This window comes from Anomaloglossus baeobatrachus, chromosome 2 (assembly GCF_048569485.1).
Source record: "Anomaloglossus baeobatrachus isolate aAnoBae1 chromosome 2, aAnoBae1.hap1, whole genome shotgun sequence".
In the NCBI taxonomy this organism is placed as follows: Eukaryota; Metazoa; Chordata; class Amphibia; order Anura; family Aromobatidae; genus Anomaloglossus; species Anomaloglossus baeobatrachus.
This window is the reverse complement of record NC_134354.1, coordinates 135235722-135251589: the sequence shown is the minus strand read 5'-3', so window position 1 is coordinate 135251589 and position 15868 is coordinate 135235722. Positions and strand designations below refer to the sequence as shown.

Below are 15868 nucleotides of genomic sequence, written 5' to 3'. Positions count from 1 at the left end.
GTTTTCACTCCGCTTGTTGGATATCTAATCCCTATCTTGTGTGATACAATCCCCAGAGCCATGTATTTATCCACACCATGTGATACAGCTCGCAGAGGTTCATGTAATCCCAGCGCATGATACAGTCCATGTATGTAATCCCATCCTGTGTGATACACACCGCTGAGCTCTGTATTTAATTTCACCGTTTGATAAATTCCTCGCATCTAATCCCAGTTTGTAGTACACTCTGCATTTCTAATCTCAGTGCATAATACAGTCCACGTATCTAATCCCATTCTATATCATACACTCCTCTGTACCCTTTATGTATTTTCTGCAGGTGATACACTCCCCTTGCATCTAATCCTGGTGAATGAAACACTCCATGCATCTAATCCTAATGGGTGATACACACCACGTATCTAATCCCATCCTCTCTCATACACGCCACGTGGCCCTATATCTGTTGCCAGTAATTGGTATGCTACTCGCTTCTAATCCCATCACATGACACATTCTTTACATGTAATCACAACACGTGGACTCTGCGTATCCAATCCCTGTGTGTGATAGACTCCGCATTTAATGTCATACACTCAGCTGAGCCCTGTATCTGACCCCAGCAGGTGATACAGCAATCGGCATCAACTATGCCCTGTGCACACGGTGCTTTTTCTTTATCGTTCCTATGGGAGACCCAGACATTGGGTGTATAGCTTCTGCCTCTGGAGGACACACAAAGTACTACACTAAAAAGTGTAGCTCCTCCCTCTGAGCATATACACCCCCTGGATAACCAGATCTAGCCAGTTCATTGCTTTGTGTTCAGGAGGCATACATCCACACATGCATTCTCATCTGATTTTTCATTTTTGGAAAGTTTTTGAAGAAAAGCGGGTCCAAACCTGGACTCCCGGCATGTCCCTTCTCACCCCACTGTGTCGGCGGTGTTGTTAAGGTTGATTCCAAGGCTGGAGCCTTACATGCCGCGCTCCTTCACCATCCCTCGGGCTCTGGCTTGAAGTGGGAGCCAGCACGGTTCTCCTTGCTTTGCAGGAGGCCGGTCTCCATCCGCAGCCCTTCAGGATCCTGCTGGACGGAGCACTCATCCCCAGGGACTTGGAACCCTGCGTCTCAGCAAGCTAAGTATCTGAGACGTTTATATTCGGGGGGGTCCCTTGTACTTTATTGTTGGGGAGAGTGTGCTGTGTAACTGTTCTGACATTTCCGGCCGGTTCTCTGGTTGTCACCTGAGAACCGCGCCGATGGGGCCTGCACGCCGGCCGCATCGCTTAAATTTAGGCCCCGGCTTCGCCGGAGGCCTACTTTCGATTTCACTGCCCTTGCATGTCAATCATGCAGAGGGACAGTGCGGCTCCGCCCAGCGGCCGTTCGGCACAGGGGAGGGACACTCCTCTCTGAGTACATATCCCCTCCCCTGTAAATCTCCTTGGCCCTCCAGATCCCGCTCTCAGAGCAGGTCCCGCCCCCTCTCCTCGCTCCGGCGCCATTTTATCAGCGTTTCTCTCTGCGATCGGCGCTGGCTGCAGCATCCCTGCTAAGCTGCTTGGGGGTCCGGGCTGTGGGATCTGGAGGGCACACAAACGGTCTGGTAAGCCACAACCTCCGGTTGTGGACCTGCTTATATACTCTCTGGGGGTCATTCTGGCTCAGAGCCCCCACTTCAGCAGCATGTCTCACACGAGGAGCAAGGCTGCAAGGCTGTACTCAATATGCACTGCATGTAAGCTCGTGCTGCCTGAACCGAGCACATATCCACATTGTGATGCCTGCTCTAACCTGACAATGCCTCAGCCTGGAATCGCACCCACAGTGCTCCCTCCGGCTGCTCCGGCTCCGGTGGCTGAACCCCCGGCTTGGATAGAATCCTTCTCTAGGTCAATCTCCCAGTCTTTTGCCGACTCCATGGGACAGCTGTCCCGGACTTTGCTGAACATGCATCAGCCCCCTTCTCAGGGCGCCTCTGCTGCTAGGGCTCTCTCAGCGGAGCTCACAGAGGATTCTTCATCTGGTCCCAGACCCCGTCCTCCTAAGAGGAGACGCAGGGCTCCCTCTCCTTCCTCGTCCCGCGGCTCTGATTCAAGAGCTGACTCGCAGGACGAGGAGGATGCCGTTACTGGGGTCTCGGAGGCTACCTCCATGTGCCCCATTGATCTGTCCGAAAGTGACGCAGATGTTAGTGATTTGATTGCGTCCATTAATTCTGTACTGGACCTCAATCCGCCAGTATCAGAGGAGCAACCCTCTCTGGCAGAAAAGCACCAGTTTACCTTGCCTAAGAGGACAAGGAGTGTGTTCTTTAACCACTCCAGTTTTCAGGCCACTGTGACCAAGCCTAGGGCCTGTCCTGACAAACGCTTCCCAAAGCGTGGTTCTGATGACCGTTTTCCCTTTCCACCTGAGGTGGTCAAGGAGTGGGCTCATTCACCAAAGGTAGACCCTCCGGTGTCTAGACTCTCAGCCCGGACAGTTGTATCAGTGGCTGATGGCACCTCTCTTAAGGATTCCACTGACCGCCAGGTTGACCTTCTGGCCAAATCTGTATATGAGGCGGCAGGGGCCTCGTTCTCCCCATCTTTTGCAGCAGTGTGGGCTCTCAAAGCCATCTCTGCTTCTCTAGAGGAGATGCATTCCCTCACCAGGGAATCTATGCCCGAAATGGTTGCCTTAACTTCCCAAGCTTCAGCTTTTTCATCCTATGCCATGTCTGCCATGCTGGAGGCTTCTCACCGCACTGCGGTGGCTTTGGCGAAGTCCCTCGCTATCCGCAGGATCTTGTGGCTTCGAGAGTGGAAGGCAGATGCTTCTTCAAAGAAGTACCTTGCTGGGCTCCCTTTTGCTGGATCCAGGCTATTCGGTGAACAACTGGATGAAATTATTAAGGAAGGTACTGGCGGGAAGAGTACTTCCATGCCACAAACTAAAACCAGGAAACCTGCCCAGGGTAGGAACCAGTCGAGGTTTCGTTCCTTTCGTTCCTTCAACTGGTCATCCTCTAAGCCCTCGGCCTCGTCCACTAACTCAGCCAAGGACCAAAAACCCAACTGGCGCACAAAGGCGCGTCCACAGAAGACCGCAGGAGCTGCTGCCACTAAGGCAGCCTCCTCTTGACCATCTGGCCGCGCCAGCAACGTCCTTAGTCGGTAGCAGGCTCTCCCACTTTGGCGACGTGTGGTTTCAACACGTCTCCGATCAGTGGGTGCGGGATATCATCTCCCACGGCTACAGGATAGAATTCTCTTCCAGCCCGCCAAAAAGATTTTTTCTGTCAACTCCCCCCTGCTCCAAGGCCGCCGCCTTCTCTCAGGCCGTGGCATCCTTGCAGGCCAACGGAGTAATTGTACCGGTTCCCGCCCGGGAACAGTTCAGAGGTTTCTACTCAAATCTCTTCCTAGTCCCCAAAAAGGACGGTTCCTTCCGGCCCATCCTGGATCTCAAGCTTCTCAACAAGCATGTTCAGGTGCGGCATTTTCGCATGGAGTCTCTGCGATCAGTCATTGCCTCAATGACCCAAGGAGATTTCCTGGCATCCATCGACATCAGAGATGCCTATCTGCATGTGCCAATTGCAGTTTCACACCAGCGTTGGCTACGTTTTGCAATCGGAGAGGAACATTTCCAATTCATGGTTCTCCCCTTCGGGTTAGCCATGGCCCCTCGAGTATTCACCAAGGTCATGGCAGCAGTGGTTGCGGTTCTGCACCTCCAGGGGTTGGCAGTGATTCCTTACCTGGACGACCTTCTAGTCAAGGCTTCATCCAGCGCAGACTGTCAGCGGAGTGTCTCGCTCACTCTCGCCACTCTAGTCCAATTCGGGTGGCTTGTCAATCTGCCCAAATCCACTCTGACTCCGACCCAGAGGCTCACGTACCTAGGGATGCAATTCGAGACTCTGCCGGCACTTGTGAAGCTGCCCTTAGTCAAACAGCAGTCCCTCCATCTGGCGGTGCGCTCTCTGCTGAGGCCCCGCCGTCATTCCATCAGGCACCTAATGCAGGTGCTGGGTCAGATGGTGGCGTCAATGGAGGCTGTTCCCTTTGCCCAGTTCCATCTGCGTCCTCTGCAGCTGGACATTCTCCGCTGTTGGGACAAGCGGACTTCCTCCTTGCACAGGCTAGTGGCTCTGTCGCCACAGACCAGGGGCTCCCTTCAGTGGTGGCTTCGGCCCCTCTCTCTGTCTCAGGGACGCTCCTTCCTGGCCCCGTCCTGGGTGATCCTCACCACGGATGCCAGTCTATCCGGCTGGGGAGCGGTATGTCTCCACCACCGAGCACAGGGCACTTGGACTCCGTCCGAATCAGCCCTCTCGATCAATGTGCTGGAAACCAGAGCTGTGCTTCTAGCTCTCCTAGCCTTTCACCACCTTTTGGCGTGCAAGCACATCCGAGTCCAGTCAGACAACGCGACAGCGGTTGCCTACATCAATCACCAAGGCGGGACACGCAGCCGCCTGGTAATGTTGGAGGTTCAACGCATCCTTCAATGGACGGAGGACTCCAAGTCCACCATATCCGCAGTCCACATCCCAGGCGTGGAAAACTGGGAAGCAGATTATCTCAGCCGTCAAACCGTGGACAGTGGCGAGTGGTCCCTGCATCCGGCAGTGTTTCGGTCAATCTGCCGCAAGTGGGGCACTCCGGAAGTGGATCTAATGGCATCCCGGCGCAACAACAAGGTTCCGATTTACGTGGCTCGCTCCCACGATCCTCAGGCCTTTGCACCGGACGCTCTGGTTCCTAGATTGGTCCCAGTTTCGTCTGTCCTACGTGTTTCCCCCTCTAGCTCTCTTGCCCAGAGTTCTGCGCAAGATCAGAATGGAGGGCCGTCGGGTCATCCTCGTTGCTCCAGACTGGCCCAGGCGAGCTTGGTACCCAGACCTGCTCCATCTGTCCGTAGAGGTGCCGTGTCATCTTCCGGACCGTCCAGACCTTCTCTCACAAGGTCCGTTTTTCCGCCAGAACTCTGCGGCTCTCAGATTGACGGCGTGGCTCTTGAGTCCTGGATCTTGACGGCTTCTGGTATTCCTCCTGAAGTCATTTCCACTATGACTCGGGCTCGGAAGTCTTCCTCGGCCAAAATCTATCACAGGACCTGGAGAATTTTCCTGTCCTGGTGTCGTCGCTCTTCCGGCCATGCTCCTTGGCCTTTTTCCTTGCCGACCCTTCTGTCCTTTCTACAGTCCGGTCTGCAGCTAGGACTATCCCTCAATTCCCTCAAGGGACAAGTCTCGGCTCTGTCAGTGTTGTTCCAGCGGCGTATCGCCCGGCTGGCTCAGGTGCGCACCTTCATGCAGGGCGCGTCTCACATCATTCCGCCTTACCGGCGGCCCTTGGATCCCTGGGACCTCAATCTGGTCCTCACGGCCTTGCAGAAACCCCCCTTTGAGCCTCTTAGGGAGGTTTCTTTGTCTCGTCTTTCACAGAAAGTGGTCTTTCTAGTGGCCATAACTTCCTTCAGGAGAGTCTCTGATTTGGCTGCGCTCTCTTCGGAGTCACCTTTTTTGGTTTTTCATCAAGACAAGGTGGTTCTCCGTCCGACTCCGGACTTTCTCCCTAAGGTGGTTTCTCCTTTCCACCTTAACCAGGACATTTTCCTGCCTTCCTTTTGTCCGGCTCCTGTTCATCGCTTTGAAAAAGCGTTGCATACTCTGGATCTGGTGCGGGCGCTCCGGATCTATGTGTCTCGCACCGCTGTTCTTAGGCGGTGCACCTCTCTTTTTGTGCTAACCACAGGTCGGCGTAAGGGCCTCTCGGCTTCTAAGCCGACCTTAGCTCGTTGGATTAGGTCGGCCATTTCCGATGCCTACCAGTGTACTCAGGTGCCTCCCCCGCCGGGGATCAAGGCACACTCGACCAGAGCTGTCGGTGCCTCTTGGGCTTTCAGGCACCAGGCTACGGCTCAGCAGGTCTGTCAGGCTGCCACTTGGACTAGTCTGCATACCTTTTCAAAGCACTACCAAGTGCATGCTCATGCTTCGGCAGATGCGAGCTTGGGCAGACGCATCCTTCAGGCGGCTGTCGCCCATTTGTGAAGTTAGGCTCCGCCTACTTCCCAGTTTTTCTGTTTATTCCCACCCATGGACTGCTTTGAGACGTCCCAATGTCTGGGTCTCCCATAGGAACGATAAAGAAAAAGAGAATTTTGTTTACTTACCGTAAATTCTTTTTCTTATAGTTCCGTAATGGGAGACCCAGCACCCTCCCTGTTGCCTGTTGGCAGTTTCTTGTTCCGCGTGTTATCACCGGCTGTTGTTGTAGACAGAGGCTCTGGTTGTTCCGGTTCTTCCTCTATCTTTACTTGTGGGTGGCTATTCTCCTTCAGCTTTTGCACTAAACTGGCTAGATCTGGTTATCCAGGGGGTGTATATGCTCAGAGGGAGGAGCTACACTTTTTAGTGTAGTACTTTGTGTGTCCTCCGGAGGCAGAAGCTATACACCCAATGTCTGGGTCTCCCAATACGGAACTATAAGAAAAAGAATTTACGGTAAGTAAACAAAATTCTCTTTTTTATGCAGTGTTTTAAGAATCCGCACCAAAATCTGCATGCCTGTCCTGAACCCACCAAAGTCTATAAGGCTCCTTTCACATTGCGTTTCAGTGGCTCCGTCGGGGCATAGGTCCAAAATCCCGCCCCTCCCCCCCACAAAACAAGTTTCGGACATATGCGCCGACAGGGCCATTGAGTATAATGGAGCAGACAAAGCAAGCGTATGCTCTGTCTTGCACCATTTTCGGGTGTATACGCTTTTTGCAGGAGGACACCCGAACATAGTCTGCTACATCTGGGCATCCGCCTGTAGAAAGCGTATACACCCGAAAATGGAGCAAGACAGAGCATACGCTTGCTTTGTCTGCTCCATTATACTCAATGGCCCTGTCTGTGCTTACGTCCAAAACTTGTTTTGTGGGGAGAGGGGCGGGATTTTGGACGTATGCCCCAACGGAGCCACTGAAACGCAATGTGAAAGGGGCCTAAGTCTTTGCACATGTTGCTTTTTTTTTTCTTGCAGATTTGGTGTAGAAAATCTGCAGCATGCCAATTGTTGGGGTGTTTTTTTTTCCTGCACTTTTTAGCCATTCCACCCATTGACTTCACAAAAAAAAGTGTGGAAAAAAAACACACCACAAACTCATGCGTTTTTTTGCTGGTTTTCTGCCAGAAGGTGCAGATTTCATACAGAAAATACCTGCACCAAATCTGCAGCCTGTGCACATAGCCTAAAGGGTGCTTTACACGCTGCGACATTGCTAACGATATATCGTCAGGGTCACATCGTTAATGATGCACATGACGCTGTTACCGACATCGCATCGTGTGACACCAATGAGCGACGATCAACGAACACAAAAACGTGAAAAATAGTTGCTCGTTGACACATCGCTCCTTTCCTTAATATCGCTGCTGCAGGTACGATGTTGTTCGTCGTTCCTGCGGCAGCACACATCGCTATGTGTGACACCGCAGGAGCGACAAACATCGCCTTACCTGCGTCCACCGGCTATGTGGAAGGAAGGAGGTGGGCGGGATTTTTACGTCCCGCTCATCTTCGCCCCTCCGCTTCTATTGGCCGGCCGCTTAGTGACGTCGCGGTGACGCCGAACGCACCTCCCCCTTGAAGGAGGGATTGTTGGGCGGTCACAGCGACGTCGCCGACCAGGTATGTGCGTGTGAAGCTGCAGTAGCGATAATGTTCGCTACGGCAGCGATCACCAAATGTCGCATGTATGACGGGTCTGGTGCTATCGCGCTCGACATCGCTAGCGATGTCGCAGCGTGTAAAGCACCACCCTTAACAGAATCGACGCTGACAGTCGTCCTCAGTGACACTGTCCACATCCCAGTATCACTTTACAGTCACCAACAAAATGGCTCCGCACTGTGACCCCAAACTTCATCCTCCCTTATCCTTTTGCAGACACCCAGAAGGGGAGGAAAAGTGATGTCACACTCGTGAGCAGGCCCCGCCCACTTTTACAGCAGTCGTAATGTGAGCTAGCAATACACTAGGTTTTGATTTTAGTAACTGCTCCCACTAGTGTTTAAAAGTGGAAAACTTTTTTTTTTTTTCTTCAACTATTTTTCATATTTTATGCATTGAAAAGCGTTAATATTTTGTTTTTTAATTAAAACTTCAATACTTCACATTTTTGTTTTAAAAAAAAATGATGGCACATTCCCTTTAATGGGGAACTTTAAGGAACTGTCTGATTTACAACCTCTTCTTAAATTTCAATGTGGGGTGCTGTACCATACTGGCCCATTGTAAAAAGGATACTTAGGCAATCAGTGACGCCCCTAGTCATTGGTGCGGAGTTTTCCAGCATCCCCCTCTTTTTTTTTTTTTTTTTTTTTGAGAACAGCAAATGTGACTACCACCGCTGCTGAGCTCTGATCCGGGAGGCTGCGTGCTGAGTTAACGTCTTACAGAAATCTATAAGATGCCTGTAATTAAAACCCAACCGTCTTATAACCATCAATAATTAAAGCAAATATGTCAGGAGATTTTATAATACAAACTACGTACATCATTAAATAGATCTCCAAGACCTGATGAGACCGGTGTACTTACTTTTAAAGTTTGTTTTTAGATTGGTTGTAAAATCCTGATGTTAAAATGATCATTTTAGGAGTCGCACTAAAGAGTTGAGAGCTCAAGTGTATTCATTCTGCGCTCATCCAGCCTGACTGCAGCTGCTGCTTGTCCTGAGATCTTGGCAGCAGATGGGGAGGAGGGACACTGAGGAGCTGTAAATCAAGCTATTTACATGAAGTGTAATGGGAATATTCAGCCATTTTCACAAGGATCTCTAAAGTAAATACACCAACCTCATCAGGTCTGCAAGATTTGTATTACAGTATATAGATGGAATAGTGAAGTCTTGTGACAGATCCATTTTAAGCACTATATTCTCAGACTCGCATTTAATACCCTGTAAGGATAAGGGGTAAAGTATTTTATCTACAGTCTTAACCTGTGAACTAAACAATTTCTGGACTTTTTTGCAGGGATGGAGTTGGGGTTCGCAATCGTCTTGTCACGTGGAAACCATCAGAGGAGTTTGTGAAAATGAATCATATTATTAATACACCTGTGCAGACTATGTACATCATGGCCGATTTAGGGTCAAGTGGAAAGTGAGTTCTCCTCCCATTACAGTTGTGAACCTCTACACTATTATATAGGATATATATTATTAGTATATATTATATACCGTATTTTTCGGACCATAAGACGCACTTTTTTTCCCCCCAAATGTTGGGGGAAAGTGGGGGGTGCGTCTTATGGTCTGAATACAGGGCTGCGGGGAATGAGGGTGCTGCGGTGGAGCGGGTCATCGGGGGCACGAGCAGGCTGTAGCAGCCTGCCGTGACCACGTGGACCCGCTCATTTAATATGCACGCCCATCATCCCGCCCATCATCTCTCAGTGCTGAAGCCGGAGCTGACAGGTGGGCGGGGTGATGGGCGGGGGATAAACAGCCGGCCCGCATGATCACCCATGGCAGCTGCAGCCTGGAGTGATCATGTGCGGCTGTATTCACTGCTCCCCACGCATAATCATCAGCGCGGGGTGCAGTGAATTAGTACACATTACTCACCGTTCCCCTGCAGCACCGCGATCTCCTCCTGTCTCCTCTGGTCAGCTGACTTGCGTGGAGACTAGCACCGCGCACAGCGATGACATCATCGCTGTGCGCACGTGTCCACACGGGACAGACAGGAAGAGATTGCGATGCTGCAGGGGAACGGGGACGGCTCCACTCAGCGGCACTGCCGCTGACATAGACGGTAAGAGGAGCGGTGCTGCAGGGAGTGAGGTAAGGTAAGTATGAACGTTTATTTTTTTTTTATGTGCCACAGGATGCGGCCATACACCAGGATGATGGGGGTATATGAGCAGGATAGGGGTTTGTTATGAGCAGCCTGGGTAGTATATGAGCAGCCTGGGGGAGTATATGAGCAGCCTGGGGGAGTATATGAGCAGCCTGGGGGAGTATATGAGCAGCCTGGGGGAGTATATGAGCAGCCTGGGGGAGCATATGAGCAGCCTGGGGGAGTATATGAGCAGCCTGGGGGAGTATATGAGCAGCCTGGGGGAGTATATGAGCAGCCTGGGGGAGTATATGAGCAGCCTGGGGGAGTATATGAGCAGCCTGGGGGAGTATATGAGCAGCAATGGGGGAGTATATGAGCAGCAATGGGGGAGTATATGAGCAGCAATGGGGGAGTATATGAGCAGCAATGGGGGAGTTATATGAGCAGCAATGGGGAGTTATATGAGCAGCAATGGGGAGTTATATGAGCAGCAATGGGGAGTTATATGAGCAGCAATGGGGAGTTATATGAGCAGCAATGGGGAGTATATGAGCAGCAATGGGGAGTATATGAGCAGCAATGGGGAGTATATGAGCAGCAATGGGGAGTATATGAGCAGCAATGGGGAGTATATGAGCAGCAATGGTGAGTATATGAGCAGCCTGGGGAGTATGTGAGCAGGACATTACCCCATAAGTGTCAGCAGCAGATCCTCGCCCCATAAGTGTGTCATGACCACATTTTTTTGCTTAAAATTTTATTTTCTCATTTTCCTCCTCTAAAATCAGGGTGCGTCTTATAGTCCGAAAAATATGTGTATGTATAATATTATATATTATTAGTATATATTATATAATGCATATATACTATATAATGTGTATGTATATTATTATATAGTATTAGTATATACAATACAATATGTGTATACTATATAATGTGTACGTATAATATTATATTTCTTTATCGTTCCTTTGGGAGACCCAGACCATGGGTGTTTAGCTTCTGCCTCCGGAGGACACACAAAGTACTACACTTAAAAGTGTAGCTCCTCCCTCTGAGCTTATACACCCCCTGGTAGCCAGTCCTAGCCAGTTTATCGCTTTGTGTTCAGGAGGTCATACATCCACACATGCATTCTCATCTGATTGTTTGACTTTTGGAAAGAGTTTGAAGAAAAGCGGGTCCATGTCTGGACTCCCGGCATGTCCCTTCTCACCCCACTGTGTCGGCGGTGTTGTTAAGGTTGATTTACAAGGCTGAAGCCTTACATGCCGTGCTCCTTCACCATCCCTTCTGGGCTCTGGCTTGAAGTGGGAGCCAGCACGGTCTCCATGCCTGGCAGGAGTCCGGTCTCCATCCACAGCCCCTTGAGGATTCTGTTGGACCGGAGCACTCATCCCCAGGGACATGGCCCTGCGTCTCAGCAGCTAAGTACCTGAGACGTTTATGTTGGGGGTCCCGGTTCTTTATTGTAAGGGGTGAGTATGCTGTATGTGATTGTTTTTAACTTTTCCGGCGGGTTCTCCAGCTTTTGCCTGAGAACCGCGCCGATGGTGCCTGCTTGTCGGCCTCGCCGCTTAAATTTAGGCCCCGGCTTCACCGGAGGCCTAGTTTTGTTTTCCTGCCCTCGCATGTCACTCATGCAGAGGGACAGGTTCGGCTCCTCCCGGCGGCCGTTCTACACAGGGGAGGGACACTCCCCACTGTTGGGGCGTCCCTCCTTCCCGGCAGGTCTCTATAGCCCTCCAGTTCCCGCTCTTTTATAGGAACGCCCCTAGTCCCGCCCCCTCCATTTCTCAGGCAGAGTTCACTCTGCTCTGGGACATCCTGCATTCTGCATCTCTGCTGAGGTGCTGCGCTCTGGGGGACCGGGCTTCGGGATTTGGGTGGCACACAACACCGCGCTCAGCGGTCTGGTAAGCCACAACCGGTCTCCGGTTGTGGACCTCTGTATATTCTCCCTGGGGTTCATTCTCTGCAAAGCCCCCATTCCAGCAGCATGTCTCACACAAGGAGCAAGGCTCCAAAGCTTTATTCTGCATGCACTGCATGTAAGCTCCTGCTGCCTGAGCCGAGCATTTATCCACACTGTGATGGTTGCTCTAACTTGGCGGTGCCACAGCCTGGAGTCTCACCCCCAGTGGTCTCTCAGGCTGCTGCTGCACCTGTGATTGAACCCCCGGCCTGGGTAGAGTCCTTTTCTAGGTCCATATCCCAGTCATTTGCTGAGTCCATGGGACTTTTGTCCAGGACTTTAATGAATATGCATCAGCCCCCCTCTCAGGGTGCCTCTAATACTCTTGACAGAGGACTCCTATCCTCTGACCTCCGTCCATCAGAGCTCACGGAGGATTCATCATCTGATCCCAGACCCCGTCCTTCTAAGAGAAGGCGCAGGGTTTCCTCCCCCTCCCCATTCCACGGCTCTGTCTCAAGAGCTGACTCTCAAGATGAGGAGGATGCTCTCACTGGGGGCTCGGAGGCTATGTATCCCATCGATTTCTCTGAGGGTGACTCAGATCTTAGTGATTTGATTGCTTCTATTAATTCTGTGCTGGATCTCAATCCGCCAGTATCAGAGGAGCAACTCTCTTTGGCAGAAAAACATCAGTTTACCTCGCCTAAGAGAGTGAAGTGTGTTCTTTAACCACTCTAGTTTTCAGACCGCTGTGACCAAACCCAGGGCCTGCCCTGACAAACGCTTTCCAAAGCGTGGTTCTGATGACCGGTTTCCATTTCCACCTGAGGTGGTCAAGGAGTGGTCTCACTCCCCAAAGGTAGACCCTCCGGTGTCTAGGCTCTCAGCCCGGACCGTTGTGTCGGTGGCTGACGGCACCACACTTAAGGATTCCACTGACCGTCAGATTGACCTTCTGGCCAAATCTGTGTACGAAGCTGCGGGGGCCGCGTTTTCCCCGACTTTTGCAGCAGTGTGGGCTCTGAAAGCCATCTCTGCTTCTCTAGAGGAGATGCATTCCCTCACCAAGGAATCTATGCCTGAGATGGTTACCTTAACTGCTCAGGCTTCAGCCTTTTCATCTTATGCCATGTCTGCCATGCTAGAGGCTGCTCACCGCACTGCGGTGGCTTCAGCTAATTCTCTTGTTATCCGCAGGATTTTGTGGCTTCGAGAGTGGAAGGCAGATGCTTCGTCCAAGAAGTTTCTTGCTGGGCTCCCTTTTGCTGGTTCACGGCTGTTTGGTGAACAGCTGGATGAAATCATTAAAGAAGCTACTGGCGGGAAGAGTACTTCCATGTCACAAAGCAAGACCAGGAAACCCGCCCAGGGTAGGAATCAATCGAGGTTTCGTTCCTTTCGTTCCTCCAACTGGTCATCCTCTAAGCCTTCCGCCTCGTCCGCTAACTCAGCCAAGGATCAGAAAACCAACTGGCGCCCAAAAGCGCGTCCGCAGAAGACCGCAGGAGGTTCTGCCACTAAGGCAGCTTCCTCATGACTCTCGGCCCGCTCCAGCCACGTCCTTAGTCGGTGGCAGGCTCTCCCACTTTGGCGCCGCTTGGTTAAAGCAGGTCTCCGATCAGTGGGTGAGAGACATCATATCTCACGGCTACAGGATAGAATTCTCTTCCAGCCCTCCAAACAGATTTTTTGTCTCTCAACTCCCCCCTGCTCCAAGGCCGCCGCCTTCTCGCAGGCCGTGGCGTCCTTGCAGGCAAACGGAGTGATTGTCCCAGTTCCCGCTCAGGAACGGTTCAGAGGTTTTTACTCAAATCTCTTCCTAGTTCCAAAAAAGGACGGTACCTTCCGGCCCATCCTGGATCTCAAGCTTCTCAACAAGCATGTCCGGGTGCGGCATTTTCGCATGAAGTCTCTGCGATCAGTCATTGCCTCTATGACCCAAGGGGAGTTCCTAGCGTCCATCGACATCAGAGATGCCTATCTACATGTGCCAATCGCAGTGTCACTTCAGTGTTGGTTACGTTTTGCGATAGGAGAGGATCATTTCCAATTCGTGGCTCTCCCCTTCGGGTTAGCCACGGCCCCTCGGGTATTCACCAAGGTCATGGCGGCAGTGATTGCGGTCCTGCACCTCCAGGGGTTAGCAGTGCTTCCTTATCTGGACGACCTTCTGGTCAAGGGTCCATCCAGCGCAGACTGTCAGCGGAGTGTTTCGCTCACTCTCGCCTCCCTAGCCCAATTCGGGTGGATTGTCAATCTTCCGAAATCCACTGTGACTCCGACCCAGAGTCTCACGTACCTACGGATGCAGTTCGAGACTTTGCCGGCACTTGTGAAGTTGCCCTTAATCAAACAGTAGTCTCTCCGGCTAGCGGTGCGCTCTCTCCTGAGGCCCCGCCGTTATTCCCTCAGGCGCCTGATGCAGGTGCTGGGTCAAATGGTGGCTTCCATGGAGGCGGTTCCCTTTGCCCAGTTCCATCTGCGTCCTCTGCAGCTGGACATTCTCCGCTGTTGGGACAAGCGGCCTTCCTCCTTACAGAGGTTAGTGGCTCTGTCGCCACGGACCAGGACCTCTCTTCAGTGGTGGCTTCGACCCCTCTCCCTGTCCCAAGGGCGCTCCTTCCTGGCTCCGTCCTGGGTGTTTCTCACCACGGATGCCAGCCTATCCGTCTGGGGAGCGGTACATCTCCACCACAGAGCTCAGGGCACTTGGACTCTGTCCGAGTCAGCCCTTTCAATCAATGTGCTGGAAACCAGAGCTGTGCTTCTAGCTCTCCTAGCCTTTCACCACCTGTTGGCGGGCAGGCACATTCGAGTCCAGTCAGACAACGCGACAGCGGTTGCCTACATCAATCACCAAGGTGGGACACGCAGCCGCCTGGCAATGTTGGAGGTCCAACGCATTCTTCAATGGGTGGAGGACTCCTAGTCCACCATATCCGCAGTCCACATCCCTGGCGTAGAAAACTGGGAGGCAGATTATCTCAGCCGTCAATCCGTGGACGGTGGCGAGTGGTCTCTGCACCCGGCAGTGTTTCAGTCAATCTGCCGCAAGTGGGGCACTCCGGACGTGGACCTAATGGCATCCCGTCACAACAACAAGGTTCCGGTTTACGTGGCTCACTCCCACGATCCTCAGGCCTTCGCCGCGGACGCTCTGGTTCAAGACTGGTACCAGTTTCGTCTGTCCTACGTGTTTCCCCCTCTAGCTCTCTTGCCCAGAGTCCTGCGCAAGATCAGAATGGAGGGCCGTCGAGTCATCCTCATTGCACCGGACTGGCCCAGGCGAGCTTGGTATCCGGAGCTGCTCCAACTGTCCGTGGAGATGCCGTGGCATCTTCCGGACCGTCCAGACCTGCTCTCGCAAGGTCCGTTTTTCCGCCCGAATTCTGCGGCACTCAAATTGACGGCGTGGCTCTTGAGTCCTGGATTTTGACGGCTTCTGGTATTCCTCCTGAAGTCATCTCCACTATGACTCGGGCCCGTAAGTCTTCCTCCGTCAAGATCTATCACAGGACTTGGAAAATTTTCCTGTCCTGGTGTCGCTCTTCCGGCCATTCTCCTTGGCCATTTTCGTTGCCGACCCTTCTGTCTTTTTTACAGTCCGGTCTGCAGCTAGGACTGTCCCTCAACTCTCTCAAGGGACAAGTCTCAGCTCTATCAGTGCTGTTCCAGCGGCGTATCGCCCGGCTGGCTCAGATCCGCACCTTCATGCAAGGTGCGTCTCACATCATTCCGCCTTATCGGCGGCCCTTGGATCCCTGGGACCTTAACTTGGTCCTCACGGTATTGCAGAAACCCCCCTTTGAGCCTCTTAGGGAGGTTTCTTTGTATCGTCTTTCTCAAAAGGTGGCCTTTCTAGTTGCCATAACTTCTCTCAGGAGAGTCTCTGATTTGGCTGAGCTCTCCTCTGAGTCACCTTTTTTGGTTTTTCACCAAGACAAGGTAGTTCTCTGTCCGACCCCGGACTTTCTTCCTAAGGTGGTCTCTCCCTTCCACCTTAACCAGGATATTTCCTTGCCTTCCTTCTGTCCGGCCCCTGTTCATCGCTTTGAGAAAGCGCTGCATACTCTAGATCTGGTGCGTGCTCTCCGGATTTATGTGGCTCGCACCGCTGCGCTTAGGCGGTG

At 52.1% G+C, this 15868-nt stretch overlaps 1 protein-coding gene across 2 annotated transcripts in view; it reads left to right on the top strand.

Annotated features, from left to right (window-relative positions):
- MKS1 (MKS transition zone complex subunit 1) overlaps positions 1-15868 on the top strand; it is a 121058-nt gene that overhangs the window by 21729 nt on the left and 83461 nt on the right. For both annotated transcript variants that reach the window (XM_075335361.1, XM_075335362.1), the window contains one exon: positions 9011-9139. In XM_075335361.1, the coding sequence (XP_075191476.1) occupies positions 9011-9139 (129 nt within the window). The remainder of the gene's footprint in view (positions 1-9010; positions 9140-15868) is intronic.